This window comes from Ovis canadensis, chromosome 3, assembly GCF_042477335.2.
Source record: "Ovis canadensis isolate MfBH-ARS-UI-01 breed Bighorn chromosome 3, ARS-UI_OviCan_v2, whole genome shotgun sequence".
Taxonomy (NCBI): Eukaryota; Metazoa; Chordata; class Mammalia; order Artiodactyla; family Bovidae; genus Ovis; species Ovis canadensis.
This window is the reverse complement of record NC_091247.1, coordinates 4346833-4370582: the sequence shown is the minus strand read 5'-3', so window position 1 is coordinate 4370582 and position 23750 is coordinate 4346833. Positions and strand designations below refer to the sequence as shown.

The window sequence follows — 23750 nt, the reverse complement described above, 5'->3', positions numbered from 1 at the left end:
GAGTTGATTTCCTTCAGGACTGACTGGTTTGGTCTCCTTGCAGTCCAAGGGACTCTCAAAAGTCTTCTCCAACACCACAGTTCAAGAGCATCACTTCTTCGGTGCTCAGCCTTCCAACTCTCACATCCACACATAACTACTGGAAAAACCATAGCTTGACTAGACAGATGTTTGTCAGCAAAGTAATGTCTCTGCTTTTTAATATGCTATCTAGGTTGTCAAGGGTTTTCTTCCAAGGAGTAAGCATATTTTAATTTCATGGTTGCAGTCACCATCTGTAGTGATTTTGGAGCCGAGGAAAATTAAGTCTGTCACTGTTTCCATTGTTTCCCCATCTATTTGCCATGAGGTGATGAGACCAGTGATGGAGCCAAAGCAAAAACAATACCCAGGTGTGGATGTGACTGGTGATAGAAGCAAGGTCTGATGCTGTAAAGAGCAATATTGCATAGGAACCTAGAATGTTAGGTTCATGAATCAAGGCAAATTGAAAGTGGTCAAACAGGAGATGGCAAGAGTGAACGTCGACATTCTAGGAATCAGCAAACTAAAATGGACTGGAATGGGTGAATTTAACTCAGATGACCACTATATCTACTACTGCGGGCAGGAATCTTTAGAAGAAATGGAGTAGCCATCATGGTCAACAAAAGAGTCCGAAATGCAGTACTTGGATGCAATCTCAAAAACGACAGAATGATCTCCATTCGTTTCCAAGGCAAACCATTCAATATCACAGTAATCCAAATCTGTGTCCCAACCAGTAACTCTGAAGAAGCTGAAGTTGAACGGTTCTGTGAAGACCTACAAGACCTTTTAGAACTAACACCCAAAAAAGATGTCCTTTTCATTATAAGGGACTGCAATGCAAAGTAGGAAGTCAAGAAACACCTGGAATAACAGGCAAATTTGGCCTTGGAATGCGGAATGAAGCAGGGCAAAGGCTAATAGAATTTTGCCAAGAGAACGCACTGGTCATAGCAAACACCATCTTCCAACAACACAAGAGAAGACTCTACACATGGACATCACCAGATGGTCAACACCAAAATCAGATTGATTATATTCTTTGATTATATACAGTCAGCAAAAGCAAGACCGGGAGCTAACTGTGGCTCAGATCATGAGCTCCTTATTGCCAAATTCAGACTTAAATTGAAGAAAATAGGGAAAACCACTAGACCATTCATGTATGACCTAAATCAAATCCCTTATGATTATACAGTGGAAGTGAGAAATAGATTTAAGGGACTAGATCTGATAGATAGAGTGCCTGATGAACTATGCACTGAGGTTCATGACATTGTACAGGAGACAGGGATCAAGACCATTCTCATGGAAAAGAAATGCAAAAAAGCAAAATGGCTGTTTGGGGAGGCCTTACAAATAGCTGTGAAAAGAAGAGAAGCGAAAAGCAGAGGAGAAAAGGAAAGATATACGCATCTGAATGCAGAGTTCCAAAGAATAGCAAGAAGAGATAAGAAAGCCTTCTTCAGCGATCAATGCAAAGAAATAGAGGAAAATAACAGAATGGGAAAGACTAGAGATCTCCTCAAGAAAATTAGAGATACCAAGGGAACATTTCACGCAAAGATGGGCTCAATAAAGGACAGAAATTGTATGGACCTAACAGAAGCAGAAGATATTAAGAAGAGGTGGCAAGAATACACAGAAGAACTGTACAAAAAAGATCTTCACGACCCAGATAATCACGATGGTGTGATCACTCACCTAGAGCCAGACATCCTGGAATGTGAAGTCAAGTGGGCCTTAGAAAACATCACTACGAACAAAGCTAATGGAGATGATGGCATTCCCGTTGAGCTATTTCAACTCCTGAAAGATGATGCTGTGAAAGTGCTGCACTCAATATGCCAGCAAATTTGGAAAACTCAGCAGTGGCCACAGGACTGGAAAAGGTCAGTTTTCATTCCACCTCCAATCCCAAAGAAAGGCAATGCCAAAGAATGCCCAAACTACACAATTGCACTCATTTCAGACGCTAGCAAAGTAATGCTCAAAATTCTCCAAGCCAGGCTTCAGCAATACATGAACCGTGAACTTCCAGATGTTCAAGCTGGTTTTAGAAAAGGCAGAGGAACCAAATTACCAACATCCGCTGGATCATGGAAAAAGCAAGAGTTCCAGAAAAACATCTATTTCTGCTTTATTGACTATGCCAAAGCCTTTGACTGTGTGGATCACAATAAACTGTGGAAAATTCTTAGACAGATGGGAATACCAGACCACCTGACCTGCCTCTTGAGAAACCTATATGAAGGTCAGGAAGCAACAGTTAGAACTGAACATGGAACAACACACTGGTTCCAAATAGAAAAAGGAGTACGTCAAAGCTGTATATTGTCACCCTGCTTATTTAACTTCTATGCAGAGTACATCATGAGAAACACTGGGCTGGAAGAAGCACAAGCTGGAATCAAGATTGCCGGGAGAAATATCAATAACCTCAGATATGCAGATGACCCCACCCTTATGGCAGAAAGTGAAGAGGAACTAAAAAGCCTCTTGATGAAGGTGAAAGAGGAGAGTGAAAAAGTTGGCTTAAAGTTCAACATTTAGAAAACGAAGATCATGGCATCTGGTCCCATCACTTCATGAGAAATAGATGGGGAAACTGTCAGACTATTGGGGGGGGGGCTCCAAAATCACTGCAGATGGTGATTGCAGCCATGAAATTAAAAGACGCTTACTCCTTGGAAGAAAAGTTATGACCAACCTAGATAGTATATTCAAAAGCAGAGACATTACTTTGCTGACTAAAGTCCATCTAGTCAAGGCTATGGTTTTTCCAGTGGTCATGTATGGATGTGAGGGTTGGACTGTGAAGAAAGCTGAGCACTGAAGAATCGATGCTTTTGAACTGTGGTGTTGGAGAAGAATTTTTAAGAATTTTCCACAGTTTGTTGAGATCCATACCATCGCAGGCTTTGGCATAGTCAATGAAGCATAAGGAGATGTTTTTCTGGAATTCTCTTGCTTTTTCTATGATCCAACAGATGTTGGCAATTTGATCTCTGGTTCCTCTGCCTTTTCTAAATCCAGCTTGAACATCTGGAAGTTCTCAGTTCACACAGTGTTGAAGTCTGGCTTGGAGAATTTTGAGCATTACTTTGCTAACATGTGAAGTGAGTTGCAATTGTGTGGTAGTTTGAGCATTCTTTGGCATTGTCCTTCTTTGGAATTGGAATGAAAACTGACCTTTTCCAGTCCTGTGGCCACTGCTGAGTTTTTCAAATTTGCTGGCATATTGAGTGCAGCATTTTAACAGCATCATCTTTTAAGATTTGAAATAGCTCAACTGGAATTCCATCACCTCCACTAGCTTTGTCCATAGTGATGCTTCCTAAGGCCCACTTGACATCACACCCCAAGATGTCTGGCTAGATCTAGGTGAGTGATCACATCATGGGCTGTCTGTTTGCAATCACATAGTGCAATATTGCCTGATATCGATCCCAAGCAAGTTTTTCATCTCACTAAGCTTTTTTTAAATGAATTATTTATTTATTTATTTTTGGCTGTGCGGAGTCTTGTTTGCTGAGCGGGCTTTTCTTTTTTGTGGCAAGTGGGGGTTACTCTCTTACTGTGGTGCACAGGCGTCTCACTGGCAGGGACTTCTCTTGCTGTGGAACCCGGGCTGCAGGGCACATGGGATTCAGTAGTTGCCGTTCCCGGGCTCTGGAGTGCACAGGTTCAGTGGTTGCGGCACGGGCTTAGTTGCTCTGCGGCATGTGAGATCATCCCAGACCAGAGATTGAACCTGTGTCTCCTGCGTTGGCAGGTGGATTCTTTACCACTGAGCCACCAGGGAAGCCCTCATTGAATGCTTTATTGATAGTTCAATAGCAGTATTGATAGTTCTGTATCGATCAGTTTCTTTATTGATAAGATGAGATAATAGTAGTTCCTATCTGCTAGGGTTCTTTTTATTCATTCATTCATTCATTTGGCTGCATTGGGCTTTAGTTGCGGGATGCGGGATCTTTGTGGCACATGGGACCTAGTCCCCTGACCAGGGATCACACCTGGGCCCCTGCATTGGGAATATGGATTCTTAGCCTCTCGTAAGGATGAAAACAACACATCCTAGGCCCGTGGGTGCCGCGTAGGAGGAACATGGGTGATGTTATAAGAGCATAACAGTAAGCATCCTTGAGGTGATGGAGCCGTTCTGCATTTTGACTGTGATGGTGAGTCCATAGACTCATGAAATTATATACAAGCAAACACACCAGTGAGTGTGAGTTACTTTGCCTTTCATACTGTCCATGGTGTCCGTGAGGCAAGAATACTGGAGTGGGCTGCGTTCCCTCCTCCAGTGCACCGCGTTTCATCAGAACTCTTCACTACGACCCATCCTGCCCAGTGTGGCTCATAGCTTCATTGAGTTACGCCAGCCCCTTCACCACAAGCGTGTGGTCCATGAGAGGAAGATGGGTGAATTATCCACTGTCAGCATCCTGGTTTTGACTCTATTCTTTAGTTTTATCAGATGTCACCACTGGGGGAAGCAGGGTATGGGGTACTGAGGCTTCTCTGCATATCTTCCCCCTCTCCCTCTCTCTATTATTTCTTAACAATTGCATGTGAATCTCCAATGACCTTAAAAAAAAAATTTCAATTGCAAAAAAAAAAAAGAAAGAAAGAAAGAAAGAAAGAAAAAGGCTTTAGCTGGGCTTTGGTAGCCTGTGGGAGTTGGTGATGGACAGGGAGGCCTGGCGTGCTGTGATTCTTGGGGTCACAAAGAGTCGGACACGACTGAGAGACTGAACTGAACTGAAGCCATGTTAACCAGAATCCCTTATTATAAGAAACAGTGGTACCCTTTAGGCAGCAGCCAAATGCCCAGTCATGGTCCCTGAGGCCACCTGCCCACACAGATGGGCCCATTCAGGAAGCCTCAGGTGAGGCTGAGAAGGGAGGCCCCTCACTGCCCGGTGCCGCCCTAGAACACATCCAATGTGGAGGTGGGACAGAATTTGAGCCTCCTCAGATGGTGCCGCAGTTGGCTGTCCCTAGCGGGCTGGGTTTTGATTTAGAGCTGCCAAGAGATGCCCAGCCCCTCAGCCTCTCCCCTCCTCCAAAACCAGACCCTCCAAAGGACCACGGCATGTTCTGAACCTCACACCCAGCCGGGAACGTGTGGCCCATTCCAGAAGCCACCATCCACTCCCGAGTCCCCGCGGCTGTGTCGTGACCAGGGCCAGGGCCTCTCCTTGCCCACCCCTGGGAGCAGCAGACCGCTGGCACATTAGAGATGGATTTTAATTTTATTTTAACAAAATAGCTGTCTCCACTGGAAGAAGCATCAAGCGCCAAATAAGGACCCGTCTCGAGCGGAATCACGTTGAACAGACCTCCGTGCTGTCATTGATTTTCTAGGAAGAAAAAAATTGCCTCTGGCTACTAAACCGAATTAGTAGTCACTGATGACCAATTATTTTAGCCCACTGTGAACGGAGAGCCGCACTAAAATCCGGTTTGTCAGACCCAAGGCTCCCTTCTCAAACACCTTTCAACAAATGTGTACCTCGTGTCCCTCAGAAGCTTCCTACAGCTTCCTCCCTTCCGCCAACTTCTCCAGCTCCACAAAGTTTTAATGAGCAGCGAAGATGAAGATGGGTTTGCCATGAAAGGGGCCCCCTCTAATCCACTAGAGCCCTCCTCAGCAGAGAGGAGCCACAGGCGGCAAATCAGAGCTGTCAGCCCTCTCTGCCCCCACACGCACAAAGTGTCAGTCTAATGTTTGCAAATGGTAATTTCCATTCCCCTTGCTTGTCCCCAGGTGCCTCCATGGGAGATCAACCCCTGGTCTGGGGGTTATCAATCGCAAAGTAGTAGCGGAAGATGGGCCGGATGCAACTAATTTGAGGTTTCTCCCTACCCCGAGTAGCTGCTGATTTCATTTCATTTTAGTCCCCATTTTCCACTTGACCAGACTGGGTTTTGACACGGTTTTGTTGTCAGCGTGAACGCCAGGCTGGTGAGGATCTTTTCCAAGAGGGTCCTGCCAGGTTATCAGCAAATAATTTGTTGAAGCCCTTCGTGGCGCCCTCGCTGGCACGGATCACTTAGAGCCTAACTGTCACGACCCCGGGGTCTTCAGAGCTGGGGAATCCGGATGGGGCGCTGGCTCCGCCCCCCAGCCGCCCCATGTCTGTGAGCAAACCTCGGGCCATTTGCTTGATTTCTCTGCATGTCATTTTCCACACCTGAAGGCAGGCGTGTTAACCCTCCCTTTCAAGGTTATGGAAGAGGCAGGGGGACTGCAGTTGGAAGTGCAGCCAGCGGGCTTGGTGTAGGAAGTGCTCATTAAAAACCAGGAGGCAGTTTTGAATGCCTGTTACTCTCCAGTGCCCATCAGGCCTCTCTAGGGCTGTGAGGTGTGGTGCCAGCCAGGCCCAATGCCTTGTCTTCGTTCACACCGAGCCCTCTTTCTGGAGTCTCCTTACTCATTTCTCCACCCAGTCACCTCCTGCTCATCCCCTTAGACCCGCCGAAAAGCTCAGAGGAGACTTTTTTCATGCATGCTACGTTGCTTTCGTTGTGTCTGACTCTTTGAGACCCTAAAGATTGTACCCCGCCAGGTTCCCTCCGTCCATGGGATTCTCCAGGCAGGAATACTGGAGTGGGTTGCCATTTCCTTCTCCAGGGGACCTTCCCAACCCAGGGATCGAACTTGCATCTCTTATGTCTCCCGCATTGGCAGGCAGGTTCTTTACCACTAGCGCCACCTGGGAAGCCCTCAGTGTTCCGTGCCCTTGCTCAATTAACCATTCTCTCCTCTGAGCGCCTACTGCCGTGTGTGCACTGGCAATTAGCTCTCTGCTCTGCAGGGGGAAGGAGCCGCAGGGTGGATATGCTCACGGACCTCCCAGGCAAGTGCCAACATATCAGCCAGGGGCTGCGTGGTCTTAGGCAAGACAGTGAACTTCTCTGGGCCTCAGATTTGTCCTCTGTGAAAAGAGGGTGTTAGTATCTGTTTCTAGAGATATTGTCTTAAGGATCCAGGAAGCAGACAGAAGTGTGAGCAGTGGGGGATCTCAGCACTTCTGCAGCAGGCCCCGAAACCCCAGGGTGCAGAGAACACGTCCCCACATCTCACAGAGCCTGGCCCATCACGAGGAGCCGGTTAATGCTCCTGGGTGTGCCAGGTGGATGGATGGACATGTGAGTAAGTGAGCAGAGTCGAGGTCTCATTCGCAAGGTGTGTAGCCCTCCTGCTCTATCTTTCCTCCCCCTGAAATGGCCTTGGATCCTCAAATCCTACTCCCTTCCTTTCCACTAATTCACTCCGCCACCGCTGGCAACTGCTCCAAAGGGTGACTGTCACCATGCTCTCTCCCCTTGCTCAGAAACCATCCATAGCTCCCTAGTACTATGGCAAAGACTTTCTGTGATGACGCCCACTTCCTCAGCCTTCTCAGTTTTTGCTTTTAAAACAATTTTGAAAGTGAAAGTGTTAGTTACTCAGTCTTGTCCGACTCTTTGTGGCCCTGTGGACTATAGCCTGTCAGGCTACATGGAATTCTATCCATGGAATTCAGCAGGCAAGGATAAAGCAGTGGGTTACCATTCCCTTCTCCAGGGGATCTCCTCAACCCAGGGACTGAACCGGGGTCTCCTGCACTGCAGGCGGATTCTTTACCATCTGAACCACCAGGGAAGATTCCAACAACTTTTCAGTCGCTCAGTTGTGTCCAACTCCTTTCAACCCCATGGACTGCGGCATACCAGGCTTCCCTGTCCTTCACTCTCTCCCAGATTTTGCTCAAACTCATGTCCATTGAGTCAGTGATGCCATCCAACTATTTCATCCTCTGTCGTCCCCTTCTCCTCCTGCCTTCAATCTTTCCCAGCCTCAGGGTCTTTCCCAATGAGTCAGTTCTTTGCACCAACTTTATTGAGGTACAATTTACAGATAATCATGTGGTCTATGTTTAATTTGATGAATCTTGACAAGTTTATGTAACTGGGCACCCGATGAAGCCATAGCATGTTTCCATCACCCCAGAACCGGCCCCCCACATGCCCCTTTGTAGCCAGTCCCTTCCCCTGCCTCCAGGAGGACCCCTGCCCTGACCAAGCTCCTCAGCGCTGGTGTGGACCTGCTCTGATTCCTTCTGGCCTCTCCACAGATGCTTATTCATGCCCAGCCTGCTTCTTCTCTCTCTCTGGGCTCCAAATTGCCTCTAAGTGCCCCCAACCTCCATCCCCAAGCCTCCAGTACACTGGGGGAACCCTTCCAGCATCACATGTGAGAAATGAAGTATTTCCTGCTGTATCAGTAAACAAGGATGCCACAGTCATCAGCGATTGCAGCTCCAATACGAGCCCCTGAGCCCCAAGGGCACTGAGAAAGGGGAAGCGTACCTGCCGTCTGCCAGCCATCAGACTGCAGCCACTCCCTACAGTGAGCCTCAAGGAAGCTCAGGATGTGAAGAACGCAGGATTCTGGCCCCAGAGAGCTGAGATGCATATGAAAGGAATGAATTCAGCAAGCCCGGAGTTTTGCATCTTCTCACACATAGAAAAGCACTCAATTCCTTGACTTGAGATATCTATTTCCTTTAGTTAACAATAACCATCTGATGTTCAGCCTACCTGCCCTTTGTTTAAAACCTGTATGACCTGCTTCGTCCCCTCGCCTCTTAGGAGCAGTTCTCTCAGGGTTACTTAAGATGCTGTCTCCCGGACTTGAAGTCCTAAGAGTTCCCACCAAATAAAACATAACGCTCAGCTTTTCGGTTGTGACTGTTTTTTAAAGTCACCACATGGAAGACCGAATCACTTTCGAACGTGCTTCTCAAGATTCATAATGAATGGCTCTGAGGGTCCCAGGTTTCCCTGGTTTACTGGGCTCTCAGAGGACCCGTGTTCAGCCTCATCTTCTGCTTCATGGGTCCCCTAATTCATCCCTGGGACGGGACCTCTTCCCCTGTATCACCCCTCCTGACTGCACCCTCTGTTCTTGGGGGGGCGGGGAGGAACTGCCACTGCTGCCCCTTTCCAGAGCCAGGATTCACTCTGACATGCCAGCTTCAATACCTGAGCCCCCGAGACAGAGGGGGAGAGGAGTAAAGAGGTCCATGGAGAGGCCTCAGCGCCTGCACCCCTTCTGTAGGACTCAGGCCACCCCTGTCTCGTCACTGGACTCCCTAAGGAAAAGCTCATTTCTGCCACAGACCTCCCTCCTGGGCGTTGAGGAGGTCAGTGTCTCAGGAAGACGATCTTTAAAGGCTTCTGGGGCCATTCAGCATTTTTACAAAGTGCAGACTGTCCCAGCCCGGATGCACAGTGAACAATCCAGCCACAGTCCCTGCCACATGGGGCTCAGAGCTTAATCAGGAAGGCAGACACTGAATCCATCCGTTGATCACTGAAAATATTTTTGTAAAAAACAAAACTTTCCTAAGTGCAAAGAGCAGCTAGGAAGGCAAAGTTGGCAATGCTAAGGGAGGTCTCAGGGAGGGACCTGGGGGTAGGGGTGGGGCATCTCATTGAGACCAACACCTAAAGGATGGGATGGAGTGACCTGAGGAAGGTGGGGAGGCTCCTGGGGGGGACATGGGTACAGAGGCGGCAGCCCGAGGCCAGGGCCTTGGGAGACTGTGCCCAATACCCCAAAGGGCAAAGAGAAGCCAGGTCAGGTGCTGACAGGGACAGCATCAGACTCATGTGGTTGGAAAGGCGGGTCTTGGCCGGAGTGTAGCCAGGTCCCTGGATTTGGCCTCTATCTGCAGTCCGCTAGCCGGCAGCCCCGTGAGCCTGTTTGGAAGTGGGTTTGCATTCTCTTGGCTGAAGACAGTGTAGCCTGAGGGGTGTGGGTGTGGGTGGGGGTGGGGGTCCAGGCTAGGCTGCCGAGTGTGCTGTGTGACCCTGGGCCAGCCATTTGACCTCTCTGGGCTTCAGCCTCCCCACTCCCACCTTTCCCGTCTCATTTAGTGAGGATAAATAATTGAGATCTTCTGAGTGAACCCCTTCCAGCTCCTCAAAAGAGAGCTGCAGTTTGGCTGGCTGTAATTGTGACCACAGGGGCTCTCGGCCTGTGGCAAAAATCATTCATTCTGAGGTGGAAAAAACGTCTCCTTTACTGTAAAGAACTACGTTTATTTTAAAACAAAAAAGACAACCCTGAACATGTTTTAATGTAGCAGCAAAAGGAAAAAAAGATAGTTGTGGAAAAAAATAAGAAAAATGGCTGTTAAGGTGCATCCATGCTGGACCTCCCCGGTGGTACAGTGGACAGGAGTCTGCCTGCAAATGCAGGAGACACAGGTTTGATCTCTGGTCTGGGAAGATTCCACGTGCCACGGAGCAACTAAGCCTGTGCACCCCAGCGACAGAGCCCAGGTGATGCAACTGCTAAAGCCTGTGCTTCTCAACAAGAGAAGCCAAAGCAATGAGAAGCTCTTGCGCCTCAACGAAGAGTAGCCCCCGCTCACCACAGCTAGAGAGAGCCCACGTGCAGCAACAAAGACCCAGAGCAACCAAAAATAAATCGATTCATTCTTTTAAATGCCAAGAAAAAAGGTGCATCCTTCAAGGGCCGAGTACACAGGGAAACGCTGAAACTTCGCTTCAAACAGCGGTGCCCAGAAGGCCCGACCACCCCCATCTGATTATGATGAAAGAGGCAAAAAGCAAACAGCCTGACTAGTTCCGGTGTGATGTTGGCAGAGCTGTGCATGGCGGGGGCAGGGGAGGAGGAACTTGCATCCAGTTCTGACCTAGATCCATCACCCTGTCCCTGACCTTGGCCCCCGCCGAGTCCCATGACCTCTCAGATGTGGGTTTCTTCTTTTGCTTTCGTTGTTGCATAAGAGGCACATGGTGGCTCAGATGGTAAGGCGTCTACCTACAATGCGGGAGACCTGGGTTTGATCCCTGGGTCAGGAAGATCCCCTGGAGAAGGAAATGGCAACCCACTCCAGGACTCTCGCCTGGAAAATCCGATGGACGGAGGAGCCTGGTGAGCTACAGTCCATGGGGTCGCAAAGAGCCAGACACGACTGAGCGACTTTACTTTCACTTTTCAAGAGTGACATAAAACCAGTAAGTAGACTGGAGGGGAGGAGCCCCTTGCCCCGCCCACCACGTCTGCCCCCCTCCCCCAGCACCGTCCTCTGCAGCCTTCCTTCCGGTCCTTCACCACCCTTCACACCTGCGTTGATGCACTTACGCAAGTATGGCTCTTTCTCCCCAGCTTCTTTCTTGATACTTGACCTACGTCTTGGAGATCTTCCTGAGTCATTACTCGTATGGCCGCTTCATTCTTTCTAGCAGCTTGATAATATTTCCTGATAAATGTGCGCAAGTGGGAGGGGCAAGGGACTTTGGAACATGAGCGTCCTCGCCTTATTCACAGCTGCTCTGAGGGTCAGCTGCTTTCCCAGCCTTTCCTGAATGAAGTCTCAGCCATCCGAGGCTCTTCTGCTCACTTGCAATTACAAAAGGCCAGGTCAGTGCACTGGTTAATGTGTCCAGCCTAGTGTAATCCTCGCATTGCAACTTCCGGCTGCACTGGAAGGAGTCTCTTTCCTCCCCGCCTCGGAGGCCCAGCGGGAAGGGGCAGGGGTGAGCTACCCTCTGGGACCCCTCCTTGGCTCCCCACTCCTCGCCTCCAGCATGGGTGGAGGGCATTACAGGAGGGCCTTCTGGTATTAGTACATTGCCCGATTTGATCGAGTAATATTTCACTTAGTACTCCTTTTTTTTGTTAGTTTTCAAGCATAACTTTATTTCATGTCTTTAGGCCCCTCCCCTTTTTTTTTAAGTTGGAGTGTAGCTGCTTTACAATGTTGTGTCAGTTCCTAGCTGAGGGCAAAATGAATCAGCTACAGGTATACATATATCCTGGCTTTCCTGGTGGTTCAGTGGGAAAGAATCCACTGGCAATGCAGGAGCTGCAGGAGACGCAGGTTCGATCCCTGAGTCGGGAAGATCCCCTGGAGGATGCCTTGGCAACCCACTCCAGTGTTCTTGCCTGGAGAATCCCATGGACGGAGGAGCTGGTGTGCTACAGTCCATCGGGTTGCAAAAAGTCAGACATGGCTGAAGTGACATAGCACGCACACACATATATCCCCTCTTTCTTGGGTTTCCTTTCCACTTAGGTCACCACAGAGCTAAGCGGGTCCCCTGTGCTGTACAGTAGGTTATCTCTTTTATACCTAGCAGTGTCTATATGTCAATCCCAGACTCCTAAATCCATCACACCCTCAAGTAGAATTTCATTTGCTCTTCTAGGTGACACTAACCAAGACATTTTCCTTCTCTCGATTTGGGATCATAGCACGATGTGGGAAGCTTTTTTGTAAAAACTTCTGGAAAGCCCTGGAATACTGTTCTCAACAAGGCTAGGAGGTCACACACGTGAACATACCTTGGTCTAGTACCCGTGGCTCTATTAAGGTTTTACATATGCGCTTCAGTCAACTTTGGTCTTTTAAATTTTCCTGGATAAATCACCTATTTTGTTTTGGTTTTACATTATTAGCATGAAGTTATACCTAATACTCTCTTATAATTAAAAGAAACATTTTACCTTCACACAAGGGCAGCTCCATGTTTCATGGGACCAGGAACGTATTCATATTTGGGGGTTCTCTTTAAGAAAAAAAGTTCAACATCCTGAATACAAATTTAGGCATAAAACTGAATACTTAATTAGAATGAGAAAAAGAATCAGAACAAATTAAAATTTTAAATAAGCTGACAAATATCATAAGCCACAAAATCCAGAAAAATAACACATTTTTAAAAAATTAATTTCCTGCCACACCCTATATTCATTTTCCCCCCACATTTTTTGGCTCCAAGCTCTTTGATCACCTCTTTGTATGACAGTAATATTGTAATATTTTTTCTATGAAGTTGGAAAGCTAGTTCATGCATGCTCGATTGCATTTTGAGAAAATATTTTACTTGGAAATAATTATAAAGCCACGGGAAGTTGTAAAAATAGTACAGAGAGCTGCTGTTTACTCTTCACTCTGTTATCCCTGTGATAAAATCCTATGTAACTATAGTGCAATATCAAAACTAAAAACTTGGGACTTCCCTGATGGCCCAGTGGTGAAGAATCCGCCTTTTGATGCTGAGGACACAGGTTCGATTCCTGGTCTGGGAACTAAGAACCCACATGCCGCAAGGCAACTAAGCCCACTAGCCACAATTACTGAGCCCACGCAGCCCTGAGCCCGTGCGCCACAACTGGAGAATCCGTGCTCCAGAAGAGCTCCTGCGCGATGCGATGAAGGGTCTAAGACCCGACACGGCCAAATTAAGTAAATTTGAAAAAGCATAAAAAAAAAAAACCCTAAAAAACTGACGTTGATACAATACGCAGATTTCCTTCAGATTTCACCAGTTTTACAAGCAGTTTGTGTCTGCGTATTTGGCGTCCATGCATTTTATCACGTGTGTAAATTTGTGTTACAAATCAAGATGGAGAACTGTTCTATCACCTCAAAGACACCCCTTCACACACCTGTGTAATGACCCCTCTCCCCGCCATTCCCTGATCCCTGGGACATTCCAGGAAAGGTATGTACATGAAATCATACAGTATGTGACCTTGTGAAACTGGCCTTTTTCCATGAGCATAACAGCCTTGACATCATCCAAGCTGTTGCTGTATCAATCGTCCTTTCGTTTTTTACTATAGAATGATATTCCATAGTATGGATGGACCATAGTTTATTCACCCACTGAAGGGTGTTTTGGTTGTTCCCAGTTTGGGGATATTACAGGTATTCCAGCTATGAACATGGGTGTGTAGGTGTCTGTGTAGACCTAAGTTTCCATTTTTCAGGAATAAATGCCCAGGAGCATAATTGCTGGGCTCCGATGGTAAGTGTAGGTTTAGTTTTTCAAGAAACTAGCAAACCATTTTCCAGAGCAACGATGCCATGTTACGCTCTCTCCAACAATGTGTACGAGGTTTAGTTTCTCTGTGTCCTTGCCAGCACTGAGCATTATCACTGTGGTTAGTCGCTCAGTTATGTCTTTGCAACCCCATGGACTGTAGCCCACCAGGCTGCTCCGTCATGGGATTTCCCAGGTGAGAATACTGGAGTGGGTAGCCATTCCTTTCTCCAGGGAATCTTCCTGATCCAGGGATCAAACCCAGGTCTCCTGCATTTGCAGGCAGATTCTTTAGCATCTGAGCCGCCAGGGAAGGCCCACTGTCACTACGTATTTCTTATTTTAGCTGCACCAATAGGTGTGAAGGGACATGTCATCCAGCTCTCAATTTACATTTCTCCAGTGGCGAAGGATGTTACTATTTTTTCCTGTACTTATTTGCCATCCATATACCCTCTGTCTCTTCGTGTTTTGTCCTTTTTCTAATACAGTCATTTTTTGTTTTCATTTTGTTTTATTGTTGAGTTTTGTGAGTTTTATATATAGTCGAAATAGGAGTCCTTTGTCAGGTACATGGTTTGCAAATATTTTCTCCTAGTAATGGTTTACCTTGTCATATTCTCAAGAGGCTCTTTCCACGAGCAAAAGTTCTTAATTTAGAGGAAGTTCAATTTACCTTTTTTTTTTTTTCTTTGCTGGATCATGCTTTCGGTGTCAAGCCTGAGAACGCATCACCTAGCCAAGCCCTAGGTCCCAAACAACGTCTCCTATGTTTTCTTCAAAAAGTTTCACAGTTTCACATTTAACTCTATGCTCCGTTTTGAGTTAATTCTTGTATAAAGTATGAGACTTGGGCCAAGAGGTTTCTCTTTGGTTTTGTCCATGGTGCCCAGTTGTTCCCCTGCCATTTGTTAGAAAGACTATCCTTCCTTTCCCAGATTATAATTTCTATCAATTTACTCTCAATTTTATTACAACTCACATATAGCTTGATTTACACTACCCTGACTTATGAAGAGTTTATTTCCTAAAATGTTCACCTAATCTTTCTTTCTTTGACTAATTCCCTTCTTCTCGCCCCCTCCTTTTCAACAATGCATAATTACGGAGAGCAAACCATTCCTGCTGGCATTGGTACTCGATGGCCGAGAGCAGTTATAGACCAGTGACAAATTAGCAAGGGGGCTTCTGCAGGGGAGGGCACCAGGCAAGGGCCGTTGGAAGATGGACTGGTCAGGGGCAAGCCCTCTGAGGAGGTGACCCGAAAGCTGAGACCTGTAGGCAAAGGAGTTGCTGAGGGTCTGAGAGGAGTTTGGGGAGGGGAGGCTTTGCCAGATTCTGGCAAGGAATCTAGATTGAATCTAAGAAATGGGAGGCTGCTGAGGGCATTTTAAGCAAGAGATGACGTGATACAATTTAAATCCTGGGTTTTCGCCATGTCCGACAAGCCTCTCCCGCTTGTGATCCGATTGAATGAGCCAGAACAAAAATGGGCAAAATCTGCTGGACCTCCACCAGCAGGCAGTCGGGACTGGGCTGTTGTAACTTACAAGCTTTGTCAGCTCTTCTGCTCCGACGCCCCGCCCCTGCCTCTTTCCAGCAATAAGAACCGCTGGCCGAAACAGGACACAAAGACGGTCAGCGAGGCTGTGGGAGGGCCGTGAGGGTGGGTTTGCGGTGCTGTGGGCAGAGGAGGCTGCTGGAAAGATAGCTTTTCTGTTGTGAAAGGCCTCTTGGGGTAGATCTTGCGAGATTACGCATCTCGTGTCATTAGAAAGCACGGCTATAAATTAGGCTGCTCAGAAGCATGGGGTGTGTAATAATTAAGTAATAAAAGTCACCGCAGGGGTAAAGGAACCAGAAAACAAAGAGCCACTGTTTGTAGATGCGCTGCAGGCTACTCTGGAAAGAGAACTCTGAGCTCGAGTGGCATTTCAAAGCCGAGGAAGCGCCACTCGAAAGGAGTCCCAGGTCAGCCTGGTCCCAGAGAAGTCCGCCTGGAGGGTGGGAGAGATGGGGGTGGGTGTTTAGGGTCCAGTCCAGCTCTGTGTCTGTTTCTGGGGCCACAAAATCCAACGCTTGGAGGGGCCCAGCAGGCAGTAGAGGGCAGTAGGGAAGAGAGAGGACTTGGGCTAAATGACACCTGATACTCAGCTCCAGCCAACTGTTGCCACATAGGAAGGCAGACCTATGTGATCAGAACATATACATCTTCAGGACAATCTGGGAAAGCTGGTTTTCTTTTAAAATGTAAAATCTCCCGATTTTTAAGGGCCGACAACAATTTCCAAGACTTTAAATACCACCATGAAGGCTGTATAAAACACGAAGCCAGGGGGTTTCCCTGGAGGCTCAGTGGTTAAAACTCTGCACTTCCAATGCAGGGGGCGAGGGTTCGATCCCCGGTCGGGGAATTAAGATCCCACGTGCTGCAGAGCAACAAAGCCCGCCTGCCGCAACTACTGAACCCGCCTGCCACAACTAGAGAATCCACACGCTGCCTCAGAAGACCCCACATGCTGCAGTGAAGACCCCACATGCTGCAGTGAAGACCCCACATGCTGCAGTGAAGACCCCCACATGCTGCAATGAAGATCCCACATGCTGCAACTAAGACCCAGCGCAGCCAAATAAATAAAAATCATTCCTGGTCCCATGTCTGTCACTTTCAGTGATGGTAAGATTGATTGCTTGGGTAAACTTTATGTTTTGCACATTTATCACAATAAGAACAAATTGATCCTGTGGTTCAGCTGCTGCAGCCTGAGCCATCCATTGTAAAGTTCCCGTCAGCCTTCTACCTCATCATCGCTCATTACCTAAATCCATTATTTCATTAGGAGTCACAAGGTAACGATGCTCTTCCCCTCAATTCTGTCCTTCCTCCTGCGTCTTATTAGCTTTGGTTCTTCTGGAAAGTTCTTTCCCTCATCACCCAGTAGGTTGCCTTGAGAGAGCCTCACACACAGCCCTGCTCCCACTCTTCTGGGACCTGACCCCCTCAGCTGCAGGATGAGTGATAGTATTAATAATACCCACTTCACAGTGTTGTGAGGAGTGGGGTATGCAAAATGCTGTACGCAGGGTATGTGCACCTTGGCTGGAGACCCCTGCCAATGAGAATCAGAGCAGAGGCTGAAGGCAATAAAGACAGATTTCATTCAGTACTATTTCAAAGGGGAAAGTGACCTCAGGATAGAGCTGGACTCAGTTCTTAATACAACACGAATGGGAACTTCTACCCAAGGAGCAGAGTGGAAGGCAAGTTACGAAGGGGAGACTTCAAGGGTAGGTAGGGGATTCTCACAAAAATGCCTTAACAGGACTCTTGGTAAAGGCAAGCCAAGGTGATGAGACATGAGGGGTGAGGGGACTGGCTTAGCAAGGTTCTCTGCTAAGGCTGACTTCATCCAGCCAAAGATAGGTCCCAAGGACAAGTCCTGATGGAAAGGAGGGGTCTGAGGAGTCTGTCTTAAATCTGGTCGAGGATAGAGTCTGTCACCATATAAGGCCCAGCACTTGATTGGTGGGCAGTAAGCATTTATTGAATGATTTACAGAAGGCACCCGTTTCTTCCATGGCTGCAGAAAGCCAGAAAGAGGCTCTCACAGCCTTGGGGAGGGCACTCTTCCCCGCAGGCCTGACAGTCATGCAGGCAGCCTCTGAGGAGAGGGGGGTCTCTGGCCCTTCCTGGACCTCAAACCCGTCTGCCTTCTTCCCCACAGGCCTTCCACCCCCTTCTTTGATCTGCTGCAGCATCGGTACCAGCAGCTGTGGGTGCAGGAGCAGAAGGCCACCCAGAAAGCCATTAAACTGGAGAAAAAGCAAAAGGTAAACACCATGCTCCCTGCAGGGGAGGGGAGGGAAGGGGAGGCTTGCGGGGAAACACCATGCTGACTGCAGAAGGGGAGGGGAGGGAAGGGGAGGCTTGTGGAGGGGCAAGGCCTGAGGCTGCCCCCCTGTGCATGCTTGTTGCTGGTGGGCGAGGCAGGGTGTTGACTGGGCGATCGAGTTGCTCAGTGCTGTGCTGAAAGGGTCTTGGTGATGACCAGGTTCAACTTTGGCTTAAGCCCCTAGAGAGGAAGACTGATTTCCACCTAAGGCCCCTCTGGGCTGTTCTCAGCGGTGGGGAGAGTCGGAAGTCAGAGACAACCACTTAGAGCAGAGCACTGCAATAACATATTTTTAATTAATTAATTAATTCTAGTTTTGGCTGCACGAGTCTCCATCGCTGCACGTGGGCATTCTGTTGCCGCCGTGAGTGGGGGCTCCTCTTGGTTGTGGTGCACGGGCTTCTCATTGTGGGGGCTTCTCTTGTAGGCATGCGGGCTTCAGCAGTTGCCCCACACAGCCTCAGTAGTTGTGGCATGCGGGCTTAGTTGCTCCTTGGCATGTAGAATCTTCCCGGACCAGGGATCGAACCCGTATCCCTTGCACTGGCAGGTGGATTTTTACCCAGTGTGCCACCAGGGAAGTCTCTGTAGTAATAATTTAAAAGCAGTCCGTGACTAGTTTATTCATTAATAGCTCAAGAGAGAGCTCACTATGGTAACGACCAGTTTTTTCCAAGGGAGCATTACCGTTACATGCTGCTACTTCATACTGAGAGCTCCAGGCCAGAGTCATGTTCTTAATTAGCAGCTATTTCACAACAACTCAGAGGGCCACAGGTCCATGGAATCCGGAGCCTCCGAGGACACATCTCCTGAATCTAGAGACAGTCTCGTAGCCAGTGCCCCTCCTGTTTCAACAGAGAACCCTGTTCAGTTCAGTTCAGTCACTCAGTCATGTCACTCAGTCTGGGACCCCATAGACTGCAGCATGCCAGGCTTCCCTGTCCATCACCAACTCCTGGAGCTTGCTCAAACTCATGTCCCCCACGTTGATGATGCCATCCAACCATCTCATCCTCTGTCGTCCCCTTCTCCTCCCGCCTTCAATCTTTCCCAGCATCAGGGTCTTTTCCAGGGGTCAGCTCTTCACATCGGTTGGCCAAAGCATTGGCCTGTAATCACCCACTATCAGCGGCTCCACCCCAAGCACTGGTCAGGGACTGGTGCAGCTCAGGGGGCTGTGGCTTTGAGTGGCTCGCCGCTGTGATGGTTGTTCAGCCTCTCAGTCGTGTCTGACTTTTTGCAACCCCGTAGACCGTAGTACACCAGGTTTCCTTGTCTTTCACTGTCTCCCGGAGTTTGCTCAAACTCATGTCCATTGAGTCAGTGATGCCATCCAAACTGGGGTCTCAATGACCTTGATGGGCAAAAAAGGGGGTCGGGTTGAATGGGGCCAGCACATAGTCAGGGCTTCCCAGGACATAGAAGGGGGCTTTCCTGGTGGCTCAGAGGGTAAAGAATCCACCTGCAATTCAGGAGACCCGAGTTTGATCGCTGGGTCGGGAGGTCCCCTGGAGAAGGAAACAGCCACCCACTCCAATATTCTTGCCTGGAGAATTTCATGGACAGAGGAGCCTGGCAGGCTATAGTCCACAGGGTTGCAGAGTCAGACACGACTGAGTGACTAACACTTTCACAGGACATAGTAAGCACTCAAAAAGCACTTGTCAAACCAACCACAGAGTTCTTCTGTTCCAAGATTCTCTGTGACTGTGATGCTTTCTATCAAAGGGCTACGAATACCCAGACCCTCAAAACACGGAGGGGCTGACACACAGGCTGTTAGGGTTGATGAGATGGTTGATTTACAAGGTCAGATTGCTCCCATCTTAGGAGAAACTGGTCTCTTAGCAGCTCAGGATGTGCTGGGTTTTGGATGGTGATGACCCCAAACGAAATTCTTGGAAACTGGCTTCCATTTAGTGAGCAATCGTCAAGGACCAGACACTCTGCCCAAAGCTAACTCAGCAAATCCTATAAGAACCTGTTTGCTAGGCATCTGTACCCCATTTTCTGCAGCGGAAACTGAGGTTGAGAAAGGCACTAAGACTCACTTTCATCCTCCTAATTCTGAAGCCCGGCTCACTAAGCCCTAGTGAGGCAGCCTCTCAGCTTTGGTTTGAGATGAAGTTTCAAAGCTGCTGTTCTAGGAAGCAGAGGGGAGAGTTGATCCAAGGGGCTTGGAAGTTATCCACAGACACATTAAATAAAATTAATATAATTGGGTAACAAAATAAGTCAATAAAAGGGGCTCCCTGCCAGCCCAGTGGTTAGGGCTCCATGTCCCCAATGCAGGGGACCCTGGTTTGATCCCTAGTTAGGGAACTAAGATCCCATGTGTCACATGGCTTGGCCAAAAAATAAATCAATAAAATAAAGAGATGCTATCTTTAAGAAAAAGTAAAATAAAAGGGATTCAATAGGGTGGTGGTGTCTTCAGCTAAATTCAGGTCAGCTTTTATTTGTTGGCTGCACCATCTGACCTGTGTCGCCCTCTCATGCCCCTTTCTGCAGTGGCCCATGCTCTTTGGGTCACTTGGGTACCAGCGCATCGTCCAGCTCACCCACTCCAGGTGTAGAATTCCAACTCTCTAGCTCTAGGTATAAACAAGAGCCCCCTATTTGTCTGCTAACTCCCCTAGGAGGTTTTGAGTTCTGACAAGGTCACAGCTGTGAACTAAGGTCTGACTGTGCATGGAGTTCCCCAGGGGCACACATTGAATCAGAGTCCCCTCTGATCCTGCAACTGGGGGCCGGGGACCTTGGGTGAGTCTGCTGGAGTGACCGTGACAACGTATGACTGGGTGGCTTAAACCACAGAAATCCTAGAGGCTGGAAGTCCAAGGTGGAGGTGGCAGCCTCGGTTGCCCTGGAGGCCTCTCTCCTCGGCCTGAAGACGGCCGCCTTCTCACCCCGTCCTCACAGGGCCTTTCCTGTATGGACACCCCTGGTGTCTCTTCCGCTTCGTATAAGGACATCTGTCCTATTGGATTACAGCCCCATCCTCTGATGTCACTGAGCCTTAATCACCTCCTTAAAGGCCCAGCTCCAAATACAGTCCCCACTGGGGGCTAGGGCTTCACCCTATGGATTTGGAGAGGACATAGTTCAGTCCACAGCAGACCCCATGAGCTATGGGTCCCTAACCATAGGCTCACAGCATCTGTTTGTGGGTACGGGGCGTGCAGCTAAGGAGGAGCTGGACTGCCTCTGCAGCTCTGAAATCGCACCCGCAGAGACCTCGAGGGCTCTCCACTGAGCCCTCTAATTCCTCCTCTCAAAGGAGTCCTCCTTTCTCTTCCACGAGCAGACCGTGCTGAGGACCTGCTTCCCAGAAATGGCAACAGCCCCGTCAAATCATTCATTCGTTCAGACCTGGTGGCATCCCTGGTAACCACCAGGGCTGTCTGAGCTAAGGAGGACACGTCCCTGCCCTTGAGGCAGCTGCCTTCCAGAACCCAGAGAGTTCTAGGGTCGAACTAGAAACCAAAACAGCACGCTCTCTGCACCCCATGGTCCCCTCCCCGAGTCCACCTGGTCCCCTGAAATCAGACTGGGAGAAGGGTGGGAACCAGGGGGAAAGGGCCCCATGGGGCTGCCCCAGCAGGAATCTTGGCCCCAGGCCCTCCAGCCCTGTCGTTGTGGCTCCGGCCTCTGCAGGAGCCAGTCACCACCGGGCCTCAGCCTTTCTCTGCCCTGCAGGTGATCCTTGGGAAGCTCTATGAGACCCGGAGCAGTCAGCTGAGGAAGTACAAGCCGCCCGTGGGGCTGGACGCCCTCTGGCACATGCCTCACTTCCAGAAGGTCAGTCCCGCCCCCATCGCCCCTGCCCCGCACCTAGCGGATGCCCTGCTTTCTGTTCTTTACCTGTCCTCTAGGCAGGGGCTTCTGAGGGCTTCTGCCCCTCGACTGGCGCAACAGCAACAGCAATGCTACCAAGAGCTAACATGTTGGAACCCTTCCTAAGCGCCACCAGGGACGCGCCTGGCCCCAGGGAGACAGCCACACAAAGCCGCGTTCCTGGCCAGACCAGGCCCAGCCGCTTGTTTGAGTTAAACTGCGGTGTAGACAATGAAGGGGGCCGTGCCTTCCTGAGCCTAATGCAACCGAACAGGCTGCCAGCGAGGCCTGCCTGCCGCCCTTGATGCGGCGCCCATGTCCTGCCCAAGTGGCCGCCATCAGCATATGTCAGTGGCCATTCGCCCCGCCGCCCGTCAGTCTGGGCCGTCGCCGCACACACGGGCAGGGCCACGCGCAGCGCAGGGGAGCGGGGTGTGCTGCGGGCCCACTGCCGCTCCCCGTCCAGCCTGGGCAGCACCCCTCGCCTCCCCCAGGCTCCTTCTTTTCGCCCTCATCCCTCCTGCCCCATCTCCACACTCAGGCGTTTGGCCCGTAGCCTCCTTTCTGGCCCCTCTTTCTGTCGCCTTTCCTCTCACTCTTCTTTTTTTGATTTTCCTGATGTTTGATGTCCGTGGTGGGGCGGGGGGACAGACATCCTGGGGACCCTGCCCAGGGAGGGATGGGACCCATAGGCCCCTGGGCACGAGATAAACTGCTGGCACTCTGCTCTACAATGCCAACCCCCAGCCCCTCTCAGCCCCTCGTCTCTGCTTTTAAATCTACCTATAGTTCCCAGGGGTTTCCCTGGTGGCTCAGATGGTACAGAAGCCGCCAGCAAATGCAGGAGACCTGGATTTGATCTCTGGGTCAGGAAGATCCCCGGAGAAGGGAATGGTTACCCACTGCGGTATTCTCGTCTGGAGAATTCCACAGACTGGTGAGCCTAGCGAGCTACAGTCCAGGGGGCCGCAAAGAGTCAGACACGACTGAGTACCTAAGCACACACATAGGTCCCAAAGCAATGGACAAAGGGCTCAGGTGGTCTCCCCTGACCCTGCTGGAGCAAGGAAAGGGCCCCTCTCCCTGTCCAACACGCCCCACCCAAGTAACACAGAGTCCTCTGTGTCAGGAGGCCTGTCTCACCCGCAGGTACCCCCACAGCCTGGCCCAGAGCAGGAGCAGAAATCCAGAAATAAATGAGTTCTATTTCTTCTCCTTGTTCAGTCGCTCAGTTATATCCGACTCTCTACTCTCCTATGGACTGCAACGCTCCAGGCTTCCCTGACGATCACCAGCTCCTGGAGTTTGATCAAACTCATGTCCATTGAGTCGATGATTCCATCCAACCATCTCATCCTCTGTTGCCCCCTTCTCCTACTTTCAGTCTTTCCCAGCATCAGGGTCTTTTCCAATGAGTCTAAGAGAGGGGATTTGACTCAACTGAGCACAGGTCTCTTCTGATCTTAAGACTGTTGTTGTAAAAACCTGTTAGGAACAGGGCCACCCACCTGTGATGCCAGCCCTGTGTTCATGCTGAGTCATTTACACATATTATTCCACATAGCATCATTACCTGATTTCTGCGGAGGACTGGCAGAGATGGTGTTCATTTTCAAGCGGCTGGACCTGGAACCCAGGCCAGGCCCAAGTTCAAGGGCACCCACAGTGCCATTGAAATAACACGAAGTAGAATAAAACACAAGCACCTGGGCTTACAGGGTGTTTTCTCATCTTCCCCAGGGAGGCTCATGGGCTCTGGAAGTTCAGCCACAGGAATCTCAGCAGGGCTGGTCCTTGGACACCAGCCAGGACAGCCCCGTAGAGGCTCCAAGAGCCCCAGGGTGCTGCCGCCACTGCCGAGACACTCAGCCCCCTCCTTGCTGGGAAATACCACCAGTGAAAAGTACTTCCTGAGCTCCTACTGTGTCCCAAGTGCCAGACATGCATTATCTCATAGATGCAAAGGTCCCATTCTACAGATGAGGAGACTGAGGCTCAGAGAGGGGAAGGAACTTGCCCTGAGAGAAAGGGGTTCCTGCCTGGTCCAGGGCCTCTTCTCTGGGTGGCTGGGCAGTGATGCCTCCTGAGGACACTATCCTTTCCAGTCCCGCCCGGGTAGGTCCCCTC

At 49.5% G+C, this 23750-nt stretch overlaps 1 protein-coding gene across 1 annotated transcript in view; it reads left to right on the top strand.

Annotated features, from left to right (window-relative positions):
* Positions 1-23750, top strand: part of CFAP77 (cilia and flagella associated protein 77) — a 152164-nt gene that overhangs the window by 106810 nt on the left and 21604 nt on the right. The window contains exons 4-5 of the mRNA XM_069579988.1: positions 17616-17721; positions 21486-21587. Coding sequence (XP_069436089.1) covers positions 17616-17721; positions 21486-21587 — 208 coding nt within the window. The remainder of the gene's footprint in view (positions 1-17615; positions 17722-21485; positions 21588-23750) is intronic.